We start from the raw sequence: 20,684 nt of genomic DNA on the forward strand, positions 1-20,684 counted from the left end.
TTTGCATGCGATTCCACCGACCGACCAATCAGATTATAGTTCTAGGTATGGGGGTTGCTTAAAGTTATTCCAATGCGATGTCCAGCCACACTGATCCAGTGGTTGATTAAAACGTCTGTTTTCGAATTTCGAATTTGTCTGTGAGCATAGGGTTGCTTATTTTAAGTTTGCAAGTGTCATGTAAACACTAGTGTGCGTTTCACCGTTATTGTGTTTCACGAGCAGTGTTCTCTTTATGCAAGTTTTTGTTGGCAAAATAGGTCGGTCTGCCAACTTTATAATAAATTGGCAAAATATTATATATAAATTTAAAGACTTTTTCTGATTGTATTATGAAAATATTTAGTTTAGTAGGCCTACTGCAAAATTATTTTTTTTAAAGAAATACGGAACGTTTCACGATTTTGCGTGTCATCCTTGCGCAGGGGCCATGCTAACTTTCTCTGTATCGTTCCAATTTTAGTAGCCTATGTGTTCTGTCGAAGCAAGTCCTGCAAAATGTTGTTAATCAACAATTCTTGCCATGCTGATAAGCACCGCAAGTGACAGTTGTCTAATAATCAAAGAAAGACGGTTTTGTAGACTCTCACAAAAAGGATGAAAAACCAACTCATTGCTTTTTTAGAGGGAAGACTGTTTATGAATTACGATAGAATTACGATTTTTCAGTGATTTCCACAAGCGTTTGTTTCATGGTTCCTGGTTTTTTTCCCTGTTATTGGAGCCTATTTTTTGCTGATATGTTTGCAGGTCACTATTGTTGCCTGTATTGCGATGTGTCAAGCATTTCCTTGTTTACTGAAATTGTTAATTGCAAAATATCTTTTGTGAATTGAAGTGACAACACCACTCTTGCTTGGCGATGAATATTCTGATTTTTTTGTTTGTCGTATCCAGGTTTACAAGTGGTAGTTGAAGATTTACATTAAGTGGATGGGAAGGCAAGGAAGCCAATCTTCGTGTCCACCTTCAGGCATGCCTTTAAGTGTCCTGCCATAGACACAGCCGCATGCTCTTGAGCGGTGTCGAACCGGCGCCTTTTCGATTGCCGTTCCAGGGTTCTCACCACTCGGCTATGCAGCCTGATGAAACCGCGGCTGGTCTCTCTATAAGTGCGCAAAAAAAAGTGGCCTCGTTTATTAGGCATTGTTAAAAAGTCAAAAGTGTTGTAAAAGGAGCTTGGCCTGCCAGTAGCGTTGTTCGATTAATTTTGTTCTTGCGGTATTCTAACATATTAAATATGAACAACATGTAACGCTGGATACTGGGTACGAAATGCGTTCTTTTCTAGCTTAAGAGTCAACCTACCTAACATTTTATTAGTGCGGCCCACCACAGCTCTCCTTAGTGCTAAAGTGGCCCGCACGCCAAAAAGGTTGGTGACCCCTGGGCTAAGGCATGTAGCCTACTTCTATAGTAGTCTACAAGCACATCGCTAAAGCTAATAGCTAAAACAGTCTCTTTTTCTTACATTTTGCATTAAATTATACTGTCTGTACCAAAAATGTAATAAAGTGGAGCACCTCATCTCTTCAAAACCAAGAAAAAATGATGACAAGTTAACAACGATGTCTATAACTTATGAAATTTTCTACCTATCGGTAAGATGTTGCTGTTGCAAGTGTGAATAATCAACTTCTGACAAAATAATGTTGTAACAAATTAGACAAGTTTTAAATAGATAACAACAATGTTTATTTTAACGAATAATATCAATGCATTTGTAAAAGTACATTTAAAACGGCTCATTAGAAGCTCTTTAATCAACACGCAAAGAATAGCGAGAGGCTGCATTCGTCAAAACGGACCAGAAAGAAATAAACAATCATCTTCTTGGTTACTTGGATAAAATCACAGCATAGGCTATTGATTAATATTGATATCAAACACAATTTCAACAAATGACTTGATTTTTTTTTTTTTTGACAGTTCAAGTTTTAGATTAACGACCAAAACCACAACCATAGATGCTGCGATGGCACGCACAGCGGTCTTCGTAGCAACGCTCTCTCCGATTGAAGTATTCTTGTACGCAGCAATCTGCTGGAGATCCGTTATAAGTGCAAACTTGTTCAAAGTAACATGAATTTAGATTGCAAGATTTTTCCCAGACTCCATTAAGTACAGAACATGGTCCTTCGTCGTATTGAGTGTCATCCGGGCAACCATATTCTCCACCATCAACGCAGAATCTCTGGCGTCGTCGGATACCATTGCCACATTGAGTATCACAATCGCTCCATTGACCATCTTCAAATCTTGGACAATCTCCAGCTCTGCATGGACGGGATTGAGTTGCTTCTCCTTGACATCCCTTTCCGCGGCATGTGCGTGTTCTGGTTCGCATACCGCCTCCACAACTTTGACTGCAAGGCCCGAAACGAGACCATCTTGACCATTCTGGACAACGATGTTGATTGCATCGACGAGTTTGAAGAAGCAATTGGTTTTCTTCACAGACCTTGCCCACACAGGTACGTGTTCGGTTTGATTCTCCTCCACCGCATCTCACACTGCATTCACCCCATTTGGACCATTGAGTAAGATAAGAAGACACACCAGAGTACTGAGAGTAGAGTTGATGTCTGGGTATATAGCAAAGAGGTTTGTCGCAACATCCAGCAAAGCTTCCTCTCAGAGGAGGAAGTCCACTATACCGAAGTCGTTGTTGATCATATGGACATGGAGATTGTTGAAATGGAAAGCCATGGTTTGTAGGCGGTGTTGGAATACCACCTTGTGGGTATCCACCTTGTGGGAAACCGCCTTGTGGGAAACCGCCTTGAGGAAATCCACCTTGTGGGAAACCGCCTTGAGGAAATCCACCTTGAGGGTATCCACCTTGTGGGAAACCGCCTTGTGGGAAACCGCCTTGAGGAAATCCACCTTGTGGGAAACCGCCTTGAGGAAATCCACCTTGTGGGAAACCGCCTTGAGGAAATCCTCCTTGTGGGTAACCACCTTGCGGGAATCCACCAGAAGGTGAACCTCCTTGGTGATAACGTGGAGTGGGGCTTGCTGTTGTTGTTGTTGCTGTTGTTGTTGCTCTTGTTGTTGGATTCACGTTCAATGATAAAGCGACTAGAGGATGATTGTTGTAACCTGCACCGGTTGGAGGAAAGTTTGAAAAAGGGTTTGAGTTAGGACCTGAGTAGTATATATTTCGATTAAGAATGACTTGGATGATGGTCAGATAGTTGTCAGCTCGGGCTTGTCCGGAATAAATCATCTGCAAATATCTAAGTCTATCAAATTGAGTCAATGCTGAACCTGCGACGTATAAGTGATACCACAATGTGTTGGAATCTACATTGACTGCACAACCAGCCGACAAACATTCGTGATAAAGCGAAAGAAACTGGTCTCCACTTGCAGAAGAATCGAAAGGCATACAGGATGGAAGACCATAAAGATCTTCATTGCCATATCTTCTTCTTTGATCTTCGTTGCCAGATCTAACAGTGACTTCGTGAGTTTGAAGTGGATATACGCAGTAACCATTGGATCCAGGGGATTGCTTCCAGCATCCATCAATCAAATAGCAGTCCTTGGGACTCATGCCTGCAAAGAATTTAGAAATTGGTAAGTGACAATATCTCGATTTGTATGGCTGTGGTGATAAATAGTTTCGTCTGTCAGTCAACTATCCTGTAATTTGTCATAATCTTTCAACCACATTTACAATTCACGAATGTTTATGCAATGCTAAAAACTAAAGCTGGAAATAATGAAATTTTAATTCTAAGTCTAGTTGTTGCATAGATGCAACTCAGATAACCTTACGCTACCAATATTGGCCTGTTGAATTTGTTGTTAGCCCTTGATTAAACACCTTTTTGTAAACTTAAAACATCGTTTTTAATACGAAAATCACGTTTTGTATGAGCCAAAATAAACAGAACCCTTGTCTTTGAAATTATTCCATCATTATGTTCTGTGAGAACGCACAGTAATCATGTTACTGCATTTCAAAAAAAAATTCGGCTTTTCAGTGAAGACAATACCTTGCCAGCCGGTATGCTTGGCACGATGTCCAAAATATTCTAGGAGATCGATCTTTTGACAACCGACAGATCCTCCATAAATTTCATCTCGGTTTTCGTTGATGAGGCATTCAGTGAAGATGGGATTCCATGAGCCATACTGTAAAAAACTGTATTTATAATTTTGAATCGGTAGCGACAACAAGTAGCATTGAGAGGAGAATCCCAGGAGTACTTTTGAATCCGGGACAGGCATGATTTTTGAGGCTCCATCTCCATACCTTTCCAAGAAGCCGGGGCTTTACGGAAACTACCGCGTGTCTTTTGGATTTAGTGCGCTTTTTTATAATTGTCTTGAAATGGGGCCAGATAATCTCATTAGTAAGTAAAGTAAAGGTCCCATACTCAGGTACTGAGATTTAGGGAATGAGAAGATAAGGTTATCAATATACTAAGCCTTCGGCAATAAGGAGAGTAGGGTGGCCAGTTCCTTTCTCTCGGCCGCCTTTACTTCAGCAACTATGCCCACCCAATTTATTACACCCTGGGTAGAGGCGAGCCGGGAGTCGAACCAGGTTTGCATAATTGGAAAGCCAACGCCTTATCCGTTGCGCCATCCCACCAGCATCTCATTAGTACCGGGCCTAAATTATCTTCTCAACGTCTCTGGCAACAATGTATATAAATTTTGGTTGTCTTTCGTGCAGTAATATGCACACATTTTTAAAATAGCAAGATATGTGTTATAGCATATACAGTATAGTCTATTCATTGAACTTCTTGTCAAAAAAATGTAAACTACCAAGCCAATTGATTTCAATAGAATAAGATGTGTACCATTTATTGATCTATAGAATCTTTTTCTTCCCATGTTTTCATTTATCTACTGCACGAGGTGAAAAATCTGAACCCTTAGAAATTTTTATCCTTTAAGAGAAGCCAAGTTTGCATTCTAATAATGAAGATACAAGAAAATAAAGAAAGCTTACATTTTGAGAGTATTCTTGGGCTTCTCTTTGAAAAACACGATTCCTTACAGCCAAGTGACATACTGGTACACCAGGAAGGATAGCTTGTCCCAAGATGTTTCGGTATTGGTGAAGTTCGTAGTCAAAGAAACAACCTGGTTGGGCGAGGCATCCATCGGGGTTGGAATCAAGGAAGGGGTCGGAACGAGAGCATGCGATTCTTAACAAAAAATGTTTGTTGTATTAAACAAAAAAAGTGATTGATTTAATATGGTCTGAAGCACACTTTGTGCTCTGTAAAATTTAATATCTCTAAACAGAAAGTCGTGCAATTTTAGGTCTTAATTTACTGTTTGTTGACAAATAATTATTGCGGAAACTTTATATAACAAAATTTTTGGTGATTGTGATCGATAGTCGGTGACCTTAATAGATCTTTAAATCTTTGAGTATAAAAAATGTAAGAAAGTGAACTACTTTTTAACTTTCTTCGCGATCACCGTTTTTTGCAATTTGATTTTTAAAAAAGCACTTAATTACACCCCCCTTCCTTAAAACAGAGAAAAAACATGAAGATTTTCTCCGCTTTGCCGTATTTTCTCGCTCGTTTCGCTCGCTCAATCACGTTTCATTTGCTCAACTAGCGACATAGAAATTGTGTGTGCAGTGCAGTAGATGTAAGGGATGCGGATTTTTGCGCCTCAACAACTGATGAAATTATGCAATATTTCGAAGTAAAACACATTGCTCACCCAAGTAGTCAACAATTAAATTAACTTATTCCAATGTTACTGAAAGGATAAAATGCAATGTGCTTTGCGTGTGCTATCTGCTATGTGGCAGGTAAGCTACACAATTGTATGTGGACACCACGGACGGACATTCGAAATTTCTTTGAAAGGCTGTATGATATTAAACAAGAGTAGGCAGAACGTCTGTAGCCATGATCAGAAGCTTAACTTCAATTTTAAACCAAACCTTATTGCTCTAACTTTTACAGAAATCTAATTTTTATTTAAACGAATTTAGTCAAATACAATGTGCAATATTTAGTCGAAAAGACAGAATATTGGAGAACGGCATGCGCAAAAATAGACAAAAACAAGGTGAAAGTTGCCAAAATTTGTTTGGAGAAACCCCCCCCAGACACCTGCTAATCTTTTCACTTTTTTTCAATCTCAATGTTTACAATGTTCATCATTTCACTTCTAATTTTTGCGTTGTTGAACTTTTGGTGTCTCCTACAAAATATTTTCTAGATCCCCACCGCAAACATGATATTTCCCTGCGGGTGACAGGTATTTTAAAGGGAATTAATAAATTTACAAATGTTTTGCTACAAAACAAAGCTTTGTGCTACGCATTAACGAGCATCATTTTAAAATGATGCTGGGCACAAAAGAGTTAAAACTCTTATTAATACTTTCATTACAATGTTTCACAAGAGCAAATGTTAAAACGTCAGCTTAAAAACGCAACTTACCTTTGGCAATATGGAATATTTACTGGAGCCTCTAAACTGTATTGGGATTGGTAATGTACCGGACAGATTTGTGGAAACTGTGGGCAATAAGGAATTTGTGGAGGTACATATGGACCAGTTGGAATAACTGGGGCTCCTAGTGGAGGGAATTGTTGAGATGGACCTGCAACATTTAGGGATATTAAATAAATGTTTCTGAAATGCCAATAACCCAGTCGTACTTTTCAACATTTATGTATAGGTCATTACGTCTTCATGATGGATATATTCAATGACATCTTACCGCCAGGCCGGAAAAATCTTTCCTTGACTTTTGAAGTTTCAAGCTCTGTTGGAACTGCGTCTGTGTACTTTAGAAGCAAAGAAATCTGGTTCTCTGCGTTATCTTCTTTTTTAGCTGCAAAGAATCATAAAACAACATTAAAAAATAAAACAAAGTTAAAAGTTTAAAAAGTTAATTTCATTTTAAAATCAATTTGTTTTGTTTCAATCATTCAAGTATTACATTCTTGTTTGTTTGAGTTTGAAAGTTTATAAACATGCATCTTACGCAATTTCTTGAGTATGCATTCATTTCCTCTGCGGAAGCAATAGGGTACTTCAGTGCAGTTCTCAAAGGCGATGAGCTCTCCAGTACAGAAGTGTCTGCATGGTGTTTGGATGGCTAAAATTACAAAAAAATGTTTATAAAAACGTCAGAACTTATGAAAAATTCAGTACAAAATAGCAATAATAGAAAATGAAGATACGGTTATCTTGAAAAGGTAATATTTCCCTTTCGCAAGTAACTTTTTTCAGTAATCAATTTTTACTTTATGTTAGTTTTCATATTTTGAAAAAAAGATATGGAAATTGATTTGTTCAAGCAGCCTTTTCTAGTTCACTTACATTGATCTATGGTTCCGCCGGTTGGTTCCATGCACTCTTGCGCTCTGACGAATGCCACAAACAGACACAGAATCGCAATTAGTGACTTCATGATGATGCAATATCTGAAAAGTTTAAATTCATTATTAAAACGGATTTTGTCAAATTGTGTTTTAATTTGAAAAAAAAAATTGCGTTTAACAAAATAACTTGGACTTTTATTTAAGTGATTACCTTTTGTTGATAATCCCAGACCTTTCAAAGAAGACAAGTCTTGTAATCGTTTAACAGTTCAAGCGACTGTTTCTTTGCACTTGACAAATAATGAAGAGTGTTGAGTTTCTTCTGGTTTTATACCCGAAATCGCGTCGTCGCTGCCAACTAAGTTGCCTTTTTTTTCGAAAAAATGTCAAAGCGGGAATTATCCAAAAAGTCATGACGTCATAAACTGCTCGCGCTGATGAGCTGCAGCGACATCGTAGGGATTTATTTATTCTTTTGATAAGCTGCAAATTTTACTTAAGAAATGCATTGTGCAGAACGTTTCATTAAATTTGTAATAAATTATATAGTAACCCCTGTAGCCCACCCTCGATTTTCTTAGCAGTTGAATGTGAAAAACATCGATTTGAAACTTTCTACCGTACGTATTTACTTGTTATGTTTAGTCGTTCGGATGTATCCTAAATGAAGGCTTCTTACGTAACTTTTCATTGTCAATAACACCGAGAAACGGAACAGAGGTTAAGTGACATCACAATCTACTTTATTACCAATGTTTTATGTTAGTACTTCTAGATAGCCTTGATACTTCTTGCAATCGTTTTTTTATTTAATTTTTTTTATTCGTACTACAGCTGTGATACAAGAGCTATATTTGTAACGAATGAATTTTGAAATATTTTGGTATTTTAATTAATGTGATGTTTTGGTTAATAATGATCCCAGGCAATGACCGATTATTGCTCAAACCATTTCTATTTGAATAAATACTACCTGAAAGTATTTTTTGGTGATATAAGTCTTTGTGATAACAATTTTAGCAATTTACCTCACTTTATCTATGTGTGCTCTTTTGCTGAGCACTTCTGTCGTAACATTAAAAATATCGATGCCCTGTGACTATATGTATGTATAAATATTTTATTTCCTATAAAGCGATTAATTTTTTATATAAAACAAAAGCAGAAACGAGCATACGGGCAAGGTTTACATTCATACACTTATACGTGTAAAATTCCGTTATAGGAAAATAGGGAAAGTCCATGAGGTATGGAAGTCTGATCCTGTAAGAATATAATTGTTATGTATGGATTAATTTTATATTTGGAAAAACATGTGATCTACGCCAACCTACATGTACGGTGATACTTGGTGGTACCAGAAAACTCATGGAATTGGAATTGAAATATTTTTAAAAATATGTACTGATTTCTATTGTAAAAAAGTCTGTCGTAACCAAAAAATCTTGACACTATTTATTGATAATTCATTTTGGGAAAACTAAACTTAACTGCTAATATGATCCATGGCCACCTGGAGATGCGGCCTGATTTGTCACATTTTGCAGATTTTGATTACAGCTACTGCTGGTGTTCAACTGACGTTTTCTGAAATTTTTTTTACTTTTTGCTGTCTCCTAATGATATAAAAGCTTTTTGCTGCCTTGGGGAAGCAGTAGCAAATGAGAAAAAGTAAATTAAAAAACGTTGAATCAGACTGTTACTGAAAAATTAACAGTTTGACTAAAATCTTCGAAATCAAATTTTCTTTGTTTTTCAACATCTGAGGATGTTAAAACCTATTGTGTCACCTGGGAAAAACAGTAAATAAAGCGTAAAAACACAATTTTTAGAAAAATTTATACATTCGCTCAAAGTTAGAAAAATCTGGAAATTTCTGCAAAATGTGACAAATCAGGCCGTATCTTTAGGTAGCCATGTATGATCCAATAAGTATTATATGTAAAAGGTTAATTTTCTGAGAAGTTAAGAACGTGGAGTGTGGATTAATTGGGGTAGAACTGCTAAGTTTTGCATCTTGTAAAAAATATTTGCGTTAACTTACATAGAAGGAGATTTTGGAAACAAACTTTAAACATTTTGAAAAATGCATTGTCACATTTTTAAAAACAATACAACAACACCACTTCTTGAAAAAGACTTGAAAGTATGATGCTCGCCAATACAGTCAATCATGCTGTTTTTTCCTGAAACTTGTTACATGACTCTACAAGCATATTGCACTTATACAGGCAAAACGTCATGTGTGAATGCTTAACCGATGTAGATTCTGTTAACGAGTAGTCTTTAATGAGGTTTAGTGGAACACACAAACATTTCGTAGAAAGTGTGAGCTTGATCAACAATTTGGTTGCGTTTCCTTTTGTCGGTCAGTTTTTTTAATTTATATTTTATAACGTTGCATAATTCCTTGAATGTTTTCCATTAGTGCCATCTATGTTGCCGGAAACTGACCTTCAGTCTTTCCGAAGTTTGTTGGCAGAGATCGCATTGTGGATGGACGAGTCAATTTCTTGTCACGTGACCTTAAATGTCAATTCTTAAAAAGGGCTACTCCGGTTAGTCTGAAGCATTCTTTCTGAAAATGTTATTTGCTGATCAATGATCTCCACTAAACGATATACAGACCTTGATTTACGTCGATTAAACATCAAGTGTTTTCTGCACGCTTTTCGTTACAACAATACTTTAATTAAAAGTACATTTAGAAGCAATGTATTGTATCAAACTAACTTCCATCACTGCAAGCAAGCTATAGTTACCGGCCACTGTAAACCTTGGTTACCGGCAAAATGAGTGGTCAAAGCAAAGCTGACTACTCCTTCATGTGGCCCGTGAACAAGAAACTATTCGCATTTTCAAGTTATCCTCATTCGAAGTCAATTAGATGCAGGGAGAAAACTTTCGCATGTGATTTATTTCACCTCAATTTTTGAAGTTTAAAATTTGGGATTTTTCCCCCCCTCCCTAAAATTAACTCACGGTATCACTGTATCCTCAATATAAAGCTGGGAAATACTTTAGCTTTTGCTTGGTGCAAAAAAACGCTTTCTATTGTTTTCCACTAAACTTTTCAACTTTCATGGCCTCTTTCTTCAAGCAGGACGGACTGCAAAATAAATATAAATACGTTGCCGGCCTTTGCCTAATCACAAAATCTACGTTATCAAGTTCAGGTTTTGTGTTGGTATATTGTTTTAAGGTTATGTGTTTTATTGCAAACGGCTATTCCTATTAGAAAGAAACAAGACGGAAGTTTACATGTCAGAGACAAACCCATTGCCTTATTTCAACATTGCTAAATTTGTAATTAGAAAAAATACTGCATTAACATTCGAAAAAGCAGGAAAAGCCAATTCGTCAGATGGTGCAAGCAATAACTGTATCGGATCATATCACCATTTCCGCAGCATTTATGATCACTCGCTAAAGCACGTTTTCTAATATCATATTTTCAAGCTGTGACTAGCAACAAGACCGGCTTAAATCGGCATTTCGGCACGTTCAAACGCCAATGCATCAACGCACGATGCCCGACAGGACCTAAATCTGCAATTTTGTTCACCCCTGATTAGTGGCCGGTGCAGGGGGTAATTGGAGCAATCGCTCTTCTCCTTTAAACACAGAAAAGTAACTTTATTTACGGTAAATTAGCAAGGTTGGGTTAATGGAGGCCTACAAATCGTTGTTTTTGGATAAAATCGCTCCCCACCCCCAAAGGCTAATTGCTGGATTCGCCCCTGCCCCTAATAGTTCAGTTGGTCAAACCCGTGAACATTCGATCAAACAGCGCTGGTTCGGCCATTGTAGCAACTCATCTGTTAGGAGTGCTCTCCATTCAGTGGCATTTAGTGAATAAAATTATTCACACACAAATTTGACATGTCAACAAACGGAAGCTTGAAGTTGTCAATCTCCGTAACCGAACCAGCGTCAGTGGTTTAATGGCTCAGCAAGTATACGAACCTTCAAGGTTTCAAGGCAACATTCTCTTTCCAAAAATCAAAATTTCCAACAATCAACCTGGATTATTTCTTTAACACAACTATCAGTAAAAGTAAGACTGAAAAAACATTATTCAGCCTGTTTATAAGCTACATTGTCCCTGGGCCTAATAATGTGAATGGGGGAGATGTAGTAAACGAAATTCTTCATGAAAATAAATTTTTGTTGAATATATAATTCATACTGTAAGTTCTTCCATCGTTAATCAACTGCATCTGCTTTGAGTAAACAAGGTGATATGGGTTTGAAAGCTGACGTTTGATGGATGAATTGTGAATTGAATAGACGCAAAGGAAAAGAAGAAAATCATTTCATACGTATACCATTTAAAATGTATGTTGTGTAAACTAATTTTGAACACCCCTTAGAAAGTCCAGAACATCTCTTTTTTTCTGTTACAAAAGTAATTAATCGATTAGCTGATGTTAACGAGGTTATTTATCATAATACTGTATGTCCAATAAGCCGGTTTAAATTTTCCTGTGGTAAGACAGTGTTTTGAAAGAAGCTGAATAAAGGTAATAAGTGATAAAATTAATTATCAATTAACAGCGGGCTTTTTACTCAAATGTCACTTCAACATCTTGTAAAAGATTTGTTTCTACCAGATTAATACACGAATCTTACCGGCTAATTAATCACGAAAATGGTTTTTGTATTGGTAGCCTACGCACTACTTGTCCAAATGCCAAAACGCATTAATTGAAATTGTGCAGAATGTCGATTGCCCTATCTAACTGCTTTCAGAGATACGTGACAACAAAAAACCTATAAGCCAAAATTCCCGCTCCCAACGACTCTGCAGTATTTGAATCAACTTCCGCTGAAACCGGTAAAATCTCTCATAATTTTTATTGACGTTGTTTCAGTGCAAAATTGCATTATGAATGGTTTCTGATAAGTAAAGCGAGCATCCTAAAAGCCGGTACTAATGACGTCACGCCAAAGCTGCAAACAAGAAACTAGTCATTTTATCGTTTAAATAATGCATTTGTTATATAGTTTGGCAAACGAATATAAAAATTCTTAATTTTGACAAAGTATTTTGTCCTTATTTAGTAAATTTGGAATGCTGGATATTACTGTGTTTTGTCTCATAGCATTCCTCTAAATATGAAGATGACCGTCTTCACGGGATCGAACAATCTCCGAAAAATTCTGGCACAGTTTTAATCATTTTCCGTAACTTGTAATAGCCGTTTGTAAATAATGTTCAACAACGTGCCTTCAATCAACTTCCAACGATACACCAATCAATTAATGGTTTATCTATCGCCAAAACGTGGATATTTTTAACTGAATTAATATCACGGCATATTACACACAGCACATTAGTTACTGTTATCTCCGTTATCTTTAGCTAAGCATGTTTGTCGTCAAAGGTGCCGATGTTTTCGCAATGAACGATATAGGAACGTTGAATGAGAGATCAAAGCATCTAGGGGCGGACGCAAAAAGTAGACTTAGGGGTCAATTTCAACAAAACACAATGATGTGGATAAGTTTACATAAATCCAACCTTGCAAATATACCATAAATAAAATAACTATTCTGTGTTTCAGAGGGGAGCGATCATCCCAAGCGTTTCCATGGACCTACCGTTGAATGGATCACCCCATGGTGTTATGCTTCAATTGGAGTCGGCGCACACACCGCCCACACACACACGGCACCCACACCACCAGTCAGCTAAGTAGAGAAGTTTGCACGCACTTTTTCACATTTGTTGTATTAAATTTCATACGCACTGGATTCGTTTTAAGAGGGTCATTAATGGTTAATGAAAAGGGCTACTAGTACGTTAGCCTATATCCCTTCCGGCACAAATATGGTGTTGCGTAGTTGTGTATCAACTTGCGGCTGTTATAACAGATTAGCGTTTTTGCAAAAAAAAAACAACCGAGGTTATTTTTGACTCTCTGATCGACCCTAAGTGCACTTTTGTTTTTTAAGATTTTGTTATCTTCATGAGACGCAAAGTGAAAAAAATAAGTTGATTTAGTTTCAATAAAACATCCACTCATGAAATCATCAGCATATGCTTGACGTACATTGTCAGGGTTTCGGAAATTTTGTAAAACGAGAAATCGAATTTCTTGACAACAAGCCAAATTGTTCCATAACACAGTTTTTATGTTGTTTTTTTATTAGATGATTAGCATTTCTAGGTGAAAATACCGATAACAATGAGACGTTTACGAGAAAGGACTTCAATAAAATCACCTATCTCATCAATAGTCGCCAAATAAGTCTTTTAAATCTCCGGCCGGCGTGATTCAGCATTGTGACGTCACGACGTCGCAACGTCACGGCGATGCTGCTGCATTGCTCCAACTTGTTCTCGAAACAATAAAAAGTTGCTGAAATATCAGACTAATGAACGCAGACGACTTGAGATTTGTAGCCAATGGAAAGGCCGTAAGAGCAGGAAATGTATCCTGTCAGAGCAACCTTATGCGCCTGGCACCGGTAAAAATTCGTGTGCCTTCATTAGTGTTTTCCAGTACTTTCATTGTTTTGAATCTATTTTTCAATGTGTTGGGATTTCCAGCACCGTAAACGAAGTACATTATCACGATTGTCACATATGACATTTCATAAAGCGTTGGAATACGTTCAATTAGTACCAGCCCTACGTCTGTCTTATGCGTTTTGCGTCAAAGCAGACGCATTCTTTGTTGGCAAACATTGAAGTAGAATTTTGAAAAACAATACAACCCTATGTTGCATTTTATTTGCACTTGGTATTTTTATTTAACTTGTTTAATAATGTTTTTGATAACAATAAATATCCAATAATAATACTACCAATTTTTAATAATATCTTTCATAAATAGTCACTCTGTCCAATGTTCCCATGTTCTTTCTTTGGTAATAGAGTGCTAATGATCGAAGCTATTGAGAAACAGGTTTTGCAAATGTAAAAATATCAACAGTTGTTTTTCCGATAAATCGGTTAGATAAACTTTGTAAACAACGAGATTGTAGAATCAAGAAATGATTGGTTCAGCTGTCGGGGTGTGCGCTTGAGCGACGTAGCTCAAGGACAGCTCTTCATACAACAGTAGCCTGCCTAGTAAATGGAATAACCAACAAACAGCAACAACAGTATTCCAATCTCGGTGACCGAGACTGCGTCACTGGTTCAAACACTCTACTCTTTTGCTTTGCAACTTATTACAAGTCTCTTCTCAGATTCAAGCGGCTTCCGAGTCGTTGTTTTCTAGATTGTAGAACAACAACCGCTTCGCGATAATGGCTTCGACATCATCATCAACACAGGAGACTCGCTTGTTATTGTGTTCGTCTGTAGTGACAACTTTAGAAAGACAAAACCAGTTTCAATCAATGGAAATTGAAATCGGTAATTGCGACTTTCTTTTAATGCAGACTACAGAATTATGTCTTAAATGACAACAACAAACTGCAAGGAGCACGGGCGGAAATAATAATGGAAAGAGCTGTAGAATTCTGAACTAATTCAATTTGATGTTCTGCTTGATTTTTCATTGCATGGCAATTACGAGAAACTTAGGATCATTCAAAATTTAGTTAAAATCTAAACTTAGATTCAATTGTTGGAAAATATTAGTCGCAAAACAACGCGCTTACTGAGGGAAATTTCAAGTTAATTGAGTTGTCACCAACTTCTATCCGGCGCATTGCTGACGTCACAAAAGTTCATTTCCCTGCTTCAGGCAATTGTTCGAAAAAACGCTGATTAATTGGCAGTGACGACGCGATTTTGGGTATAAAAGCGAATAAAATATAACAACCCTCATCATTTGCCAAGTGCAAAGAAACTGTAACTTAAACTGTCAAACGATTACTCGAGTTGTCATCTTGGAAAGGTCTTGGATATCGACCAGAGGTAAATATTAGAAAACAACTTTAAGCTTTTGTCTTGAACATAATTTTCTGCTTTTTGAGCTATAATTCTCCAAAACGCAATTTTTATGATAAATTTTAACTTTTCAGATACTTCATCATCATGAAGACGCTAATTGTGACTTTCTGTCTTTTCGTGGCAATCGCCAGAGCGCAAGACTGTGCTAAGAACGCTGAACTTTTTAAAGGCACAGAAGATCCAGGTATGTAGGGAAGAGAGTGTTAAAATTTAAGGCAAAGTATACAACTACACACGTAATAGAAACATTCTAGTTTAGTTGTAGTGTAAAAGGCGAATAGCATTACAGACAACAGTACATTTATTATTCTAATTGTTGCTTTTTATTCTGTAATTTTTTTTATGTATTTCTAACATTTTGTGATCATTTCCTTGTAATTTCAGACATCGAAACGCCATGTAGCGATTTGTGCACTGGAGAGCTTATTCCCTTTGAAAACTGCACTGATGTTAACCATTGTTTTGTTAAAGGGAACAATTGTGTGCTGAAGAAATCACGTAAGAAAAAATACAGAAAAGCGTTAATATTTGTTTATCATTGAGTCATGGCGATCTATATTATACACATTACACAGGCCTTGCCAACGTGCAAATTGGAATCTTAACTTGGAGGCCGATGTAACTTCGATTTTTAAGTTAAATTTACTAAATGTCTCTTTGAAATGATAGTTTTGAGAATCCAAAGTGTGATCACTAAATATCAAATTCCTACGAAGTTCCTGATATTACGTTAACAAATTCTAAATCTTTCCTTATCACAAGTGTTGTCAGACACTTTTTAGATTTCTAGCACAACTGCCAACATCTAGTTCATTATTTGCGTGGTAGCAATGACACAAAGTAGCTTAAAATCACACAAGACCTAGACAAAAGTCTATTTATTAACTACTACTCAAACTGTCAACTTATACCCTACCAGAGATTTTAATTACTAAAAAATTATCCTCCAATCGAATTTGAAGCCGCACGATTGCATCGCTTGCGTGTAAAGATTACCCTAGATTGAACAATAAACTTGATTATAAATATACCTACTACAGTATAATCTTAACGGCTGCATTGGTTTTGTCAAACTGTTTTTGTTTAATGTTTTTTATACCATTCTTTACAGCAATGAAACCTGATCACGTCAATCAAATTGAGTTACTGATCAAGCTTCAAAACCAAGTTCCCAAAAATCTCACTGATAAAAAAGTTGTTGGAAAATTTTTCCCGCTCGGTGGTAAGATGGCGTTAAATACATGATTGAAAATAATTCAGTTCTAAGATGTTCAAGTTCTTGCGAGTTAAATGATCGCAACATATTGCGATATATGTATTTCAAAGAGTTTAATATCAATTTAATTTTTTGTTTCAGGCTTAGCCCAACAGATCACCCCAGTTAATCCAACTGGTCCATATGCCCGTCCTCCAATTCCTTATTGTCCGCAATTTCCCCAAATTTGCGCCCAAAGTTATCAATCCCAATACAGTGTGAACGCTCCAGTAAATATTCCATATTGCCAAAGGTAAGTGAAGTAATCAAGCAAACGTTTTCACACTTTTACTTGTTTTCTTACTTTTACATTGTATGAAAGTATTAATTAGAGTCGTATATTTAAAATCGATTTCAAATTATTACGGTTGGTTGTCATCAAAGATCAAAAATTTTTTAAAGGTTACCAACTACAGATCACAAATCACCATAAACTTTGTTGTGTAAAGTTTCTGTGATAGCTATTTATTAACAAACAAAAAATTGTACGACTTTCTGTTAGAGATAAAAAAATTTATAGAGCACAAAGTGTGCTTCAGACCATATTAAATGAATCACTTGTTTTTGTGATTTATACAACAAACATTTATTGTTAAGAATCGCATGCTCTCGTTCCCACCCCTTCCTTGATTCCAACCCCGAGGGATGTCTCGCCCAACCAGGCTGTTTCTTTGACTACGAACTTCACCAATACCGAAGCATCTTAGGACAAGCTATCCTCCCTGGTGTACCAGTATGTCACTTGGCTGTAAGAAATCGTGTTTTCCAAAGAAAAGCACAAGAATACAGTCAACAGGTAAGCAGTTTTACTTACAAGCATCATTTTCTTTCACTACATTATCAGGATCCAAATTTGATTGCTTATAAAGCATAAAAATTCCCTCATTTTTTATATTATTTTTGGACATTTGATCTTGCTGTGCCTAAGGTTGACAAACCTTTCTTGTTGAAATTAAAGTGTCGCAGCTTTATAAGCTATTCCGTCCGCTAGATGCCGCTAAAGTATAACTCTCTTTGGTGTGTGATCCCTCATTGCTTAAACTGTTGGATCTTTTGTAGAGCCGTGTTGATGCACAGTCGAGTATATTAAATGTGATTGATATGATGATTTCCTAAATATTAATTGTAATTTCTTTTATTGTGTGATTAGTTAAATAGATTCCACAAAACATATCTTGCTATCTTTAAAACATGTGCACATCAGTGCACGAAAGATTACACAAATTTGTATTCATTGCCAATACCATTTCCAAAACATGAATTCATTTTTTACAGTATGGATCATGGAATCCCATCTTCACTGAATGCCTCATCAACGAAAACCGAGATGAAATTTATGGAGGATCTGTCGGTTGTCAAAAGATCGATCTCTTAGAATATTTTGGACACCATGCCAAGCATACCGGCTGGGAAGGTATTGTCTTCATCATGTTAAGCTGATTTATATTGTTGACAAGGGTTCCGATTGTTTTAAACTATGAAACATACAACAATGAATTTTCAAAACATGCAATAACATGATATATTTGAAATGCAACACGATGAACCAAAGTGCATTCTCATCATGGCATAATCATCGCGTAATTTCAAAGTAAGGACGACATTTGTGTTTATTGATGCAACATGTGAAAACATTAACAGATTTCTCAATAAACATGAAATAATGTAGAGATACAACGTACATCAAAATTATGATGATTTGTAGCCTAGCTGCTGACTTACAAAACTGTTTTGTTACCACAATCAGTAGCGTTGACAGGGGGCCAGGAGGTACTTTTAACCCGGACCCTGGATGATTTTAGGGGTCCAGAACCTTTCAAAGAGAGCCAAAACCGGGAAAAGATATCTCGTAATCTTTAGGTATAATCCGTTTTTTCTAGAATTTTCTTGATTAAAGGAGTGAAGATCTCTTCGGTACCAGGCCCAAATTATCCTCTCAAAGACCTTGAACACAACATACATATTACAAATCGAGATATTGCCACTTATCAATTTCTAAACTCTTTACAGGAATGACTCCCAAGGACTGCTATTTGATTGATGGATGTTGGAAGCAATCTCCTGGATCCAATGGTTACTGCGCATATCCACTTCAAACTCACGAAGTCACTGTTAGATCTGGCAACGAAGATCAACGAAAAAGATCCGACACTCGTGATCTTTATGGTCTTCCATCCTGCATGCCTTTCAGTTCTACTGCAACCGGAGCAGAGTTTCTTTCTTCTTATCACACATGTTTGGCCACTGGTTGTGCAGTTAATGTAGATTCCAACACATTGTGGGGTCACTTATACAGCGAAGGTTCAGCATTGACAAGCTTTGACAAACTTCGATACTTGCAGATGATTTATTCTGGACAAGCCCGACCTGACAACTACAAATCCATTATCGAACTTATTCTTAATCGAAATATATACTACTCAGGTCCTAACTCAAACTTCCCTCAAACTGGTACACGTTATCCCACCAATCCTCTTATCGCTTTATCATTGAACATGAGAGGAACAACAACAACAACAGCCAGCCCCACTCCACGTTATTTCCAACAAGGAGGTGCACCACCTTCTCACAACCCTAATAGTGGATTCCCACAGGGCACATATCCACAAGGTGGATTTCCACAAGGTGGTTTCCCACAGGGCACATATCCACAAGGTGGATTTCCTCATGTTGGCTTCCCACAAGGTCAATATCCACAAGGTGGATTTCCTCATGTTGGTTTCCCACAAGGTCAATACCCTCAAGGCGGTTTCCCACAAGGTGGATACCCACAAGGTGGTATTCCAACTCCGCCTTCCAACCACGGCTTTCCATTCCAACAATCTCCATGTCCATATGATCAACAACGACTTCGGTATAGTGGACTTCCTCCACTGACCGGAAGCTTTGCTGGATGTTGCAACAAACCTCTTTGCTATATACCCAGACATCAACTTTATTCTCAGTACTCTGGTGTGTCTTCTTATCTTACTCAATGGTCCAGATGGAGTGAATGCAGTGTGAGATGCGGTGGAGGAGAATCAAACCGAACACGTACCTGTGTGGGCAAGGTCTGTGAAGAAAACCAATTGCTTCTTCAAACTCGTAGATGCAATCAACATCGTTGTCCAGAATGGGCCAGATGGTCTCGTTTTGGGCCTTGTACTAAAACTTGTGGAGGTGGTATGCGAACCAGAACACGCACATGCCGCGGAAAGGTGTGTCAAGGAGAAGCAACTCAATCCCGTCCATGCAGAGTTGGAGATTGTCCAAGATTCGAAGATGGCCAATGGAGTAAGTGTGATACGGAATGTGGCAATGGTATCCGACGTCGTCAAAAACTGTGCGTTGATGGTGGAGAATATGGTTGCCCGGATGAAACTCAATACGACGAAGGACCATGTTCCGTACTTAATGGAGTCTTGGAAAGAAGTTGCAATCTGCATACATGTTACTTTCAAAGTTCCTGCACTTACAACGGATCTGCAGCAGATTGCTGTGTTGGTGATTACTCTTCTAACCAAGATCCTTGCTACGAACAACATTGCCGTTGCTTCCATAACCCTTTTGCTTGTCATGGTTAAACGTTTTTGTCTAACCTTAAGTTATCGTGAGATTATGAATTTTACCAGACCTTGTGCTTTTAATTTGTAATTAGACGATTGATGGAAAATACTCTGTCATCTGATTGCAATGGTTGATTGTGATTTTATTAATTTCACCGTGATTCAAATGTCAGTAAAAGCCACATATTTTTTTATTCTGTCGATATATCAGTTTGTGTTTGTGCCAACAGAAAGAATTATTTGCGAGCTGTTTGTTGACTGTATTGTAAGGATTCGTTGAAATAAACGTCACAAGGAAATAACTTAATTCTATTTGTTTTGAATGGCTTCATCATTCTAAATTCAGTTTCATTAAATTTAAAGTTTAGTGACTCCTCAATTTGAACTGAAGTTTAATCTGACATTTTCAAATGCTATATTAGTTTTAAACAATATGCCACAGTTTTGGCTAACGATGTAAGATCAGTAATTGTTGCGATTTAGAATCTATGGAAGTTGTTGAGAATCAGGGTATAGATTTGTTGGGATTATAGATGTAAATACTTGTTGGGATTCAGGGTCTAGATTTATTGGGATTAGAAATCTTGATTGATTTGGAGCCATGATCTGGATTTGTCGGGATTCAGGATATTAATTAGTTGAAACTCA

At 37.2% G+C, this 20,684-nt stretch overlaps 2 protein-coding genes and 1 pseudogene across 2 annotated transcripts; 1 reads left to right on the plus strand and 2 right to left on the minus strand.

The window, feature by feature from the left end:
- Positions 1–380: 380 nt before the first annotated feature.
- On the minus strand, positions 381–471 carry LOC145783736 (U6 spliceosomal RNA; annotated as a pseudogene).
- Positions 472–1,866: 1,395 nt separating this feature from the next.
- Positions 1,867–7,620, minus strand: LOC145783217 (uncharacterized). The gene is made up of 8 exons (XM_082595022.1): positions 7,536–7,620; positions 7,323–7,426; positions 6,985–7,098; positions 6,718–6,831; positions 6,435–6,597; positions 4,973–5,171; positions 4,005–4,143; positions 1,867–3,561 (listed from the first exon to the last, which is right to left on the minus strand). The coding sequence occupies exons 2-8, from the start codon at positions 7,411–7,413 to the stop codon at positions 1,943–1,945; spliced, it is 2,439 nt and encodes an 812-aa protein (XP_082451148.1). The 5' UTR covers positions 7,414–7,426; positions 7,536–7,620; the 3' UTR covers positions 1,867–1,942.
- Positions 7,621–15,120: 7,500 nt separating this feature from the next.
- On the plus strand, positions 15,121–20,286 carry LOC145783218 (uncharacterized). The gene is made up of 8 exons (XM_082595023.1): positions 15,121–15,200; positions 15,308–15,420; positions 15,621–15,734; positions 16,348–16,458; positions 16,594–16,744; positions 17,089–17,287; positions 17,767–17,905; positions 18,502–20,286. Exons 2-8 carry the CDS (start codon positions 15,321–15,323, stop codon positions 20,052–20,054), a joined length of 2,367 nt encoding a protein of 788 aa, XP_082451149.1. The 5' UTR covers positions 15,121–15,200; positions 15,308–15,320; the 3' UTR covers positions 20,055–20,286.
- Positions 20,287–20,684: the final 398 nt, after the last annotated feature.

The sequence above is a fragment of the Aplidium turbinatum genome, chromosome 14 (assembly GCF_918807975.1).
Source record: "Aplidium turbinatum chromosome 14, kaAplTurb1.1, whole genome shotgun sequence".
NCBI lineage: Eukaryota > Metazoa > Chordata > Ascidiacea > Aplousobranchia > Polyclinidae > Aplidium > Aplidium turbinatum.

Coding starts and splice junctions, on each gene's coding strand:
- LOC145783218 (XM_082595023.1), top strand. CDS start 15,321: ATGAAGACGCTAATTGTGACTTTCTGTCTTTTCGTGGCAATCGCCAGA. Junction 16,745..17,088: donor AATATTCCATATTGCCAAAG/GTAAGTGAAGTA, acceptor TTTATTGTTAAG/AATCGCATGCTCTCGTTCCC. Junction 17,906..18,501: donor CAAGCATACCGGCTGGGAAG/GTATTGTCTTCA, acceptor AACTCTTTACAG/GAATGACTCCCAAGGACTGC.
- LOC145783217 (XM_082595022.1), bottom strand. CDS start 7,413: ATGAAGTCACTAATTGCGATTCTGTGTCTGTTTGTGGCATTCGTCAGA. Junction 7,099..7,322: donor CGGCGGAACCATAGATCAAT/GTAAGTGAACTA, acceptor TTGTAATTTTAG/CCATCCAAACACCATGCAGA. Junction 3,562..4,004: donor CAAGCATACCGGCTGGCAAG/GTATTGTCTTCA, acceptor AATTCTTTGCAG/GCATGAGTCCCAAGGACTGC.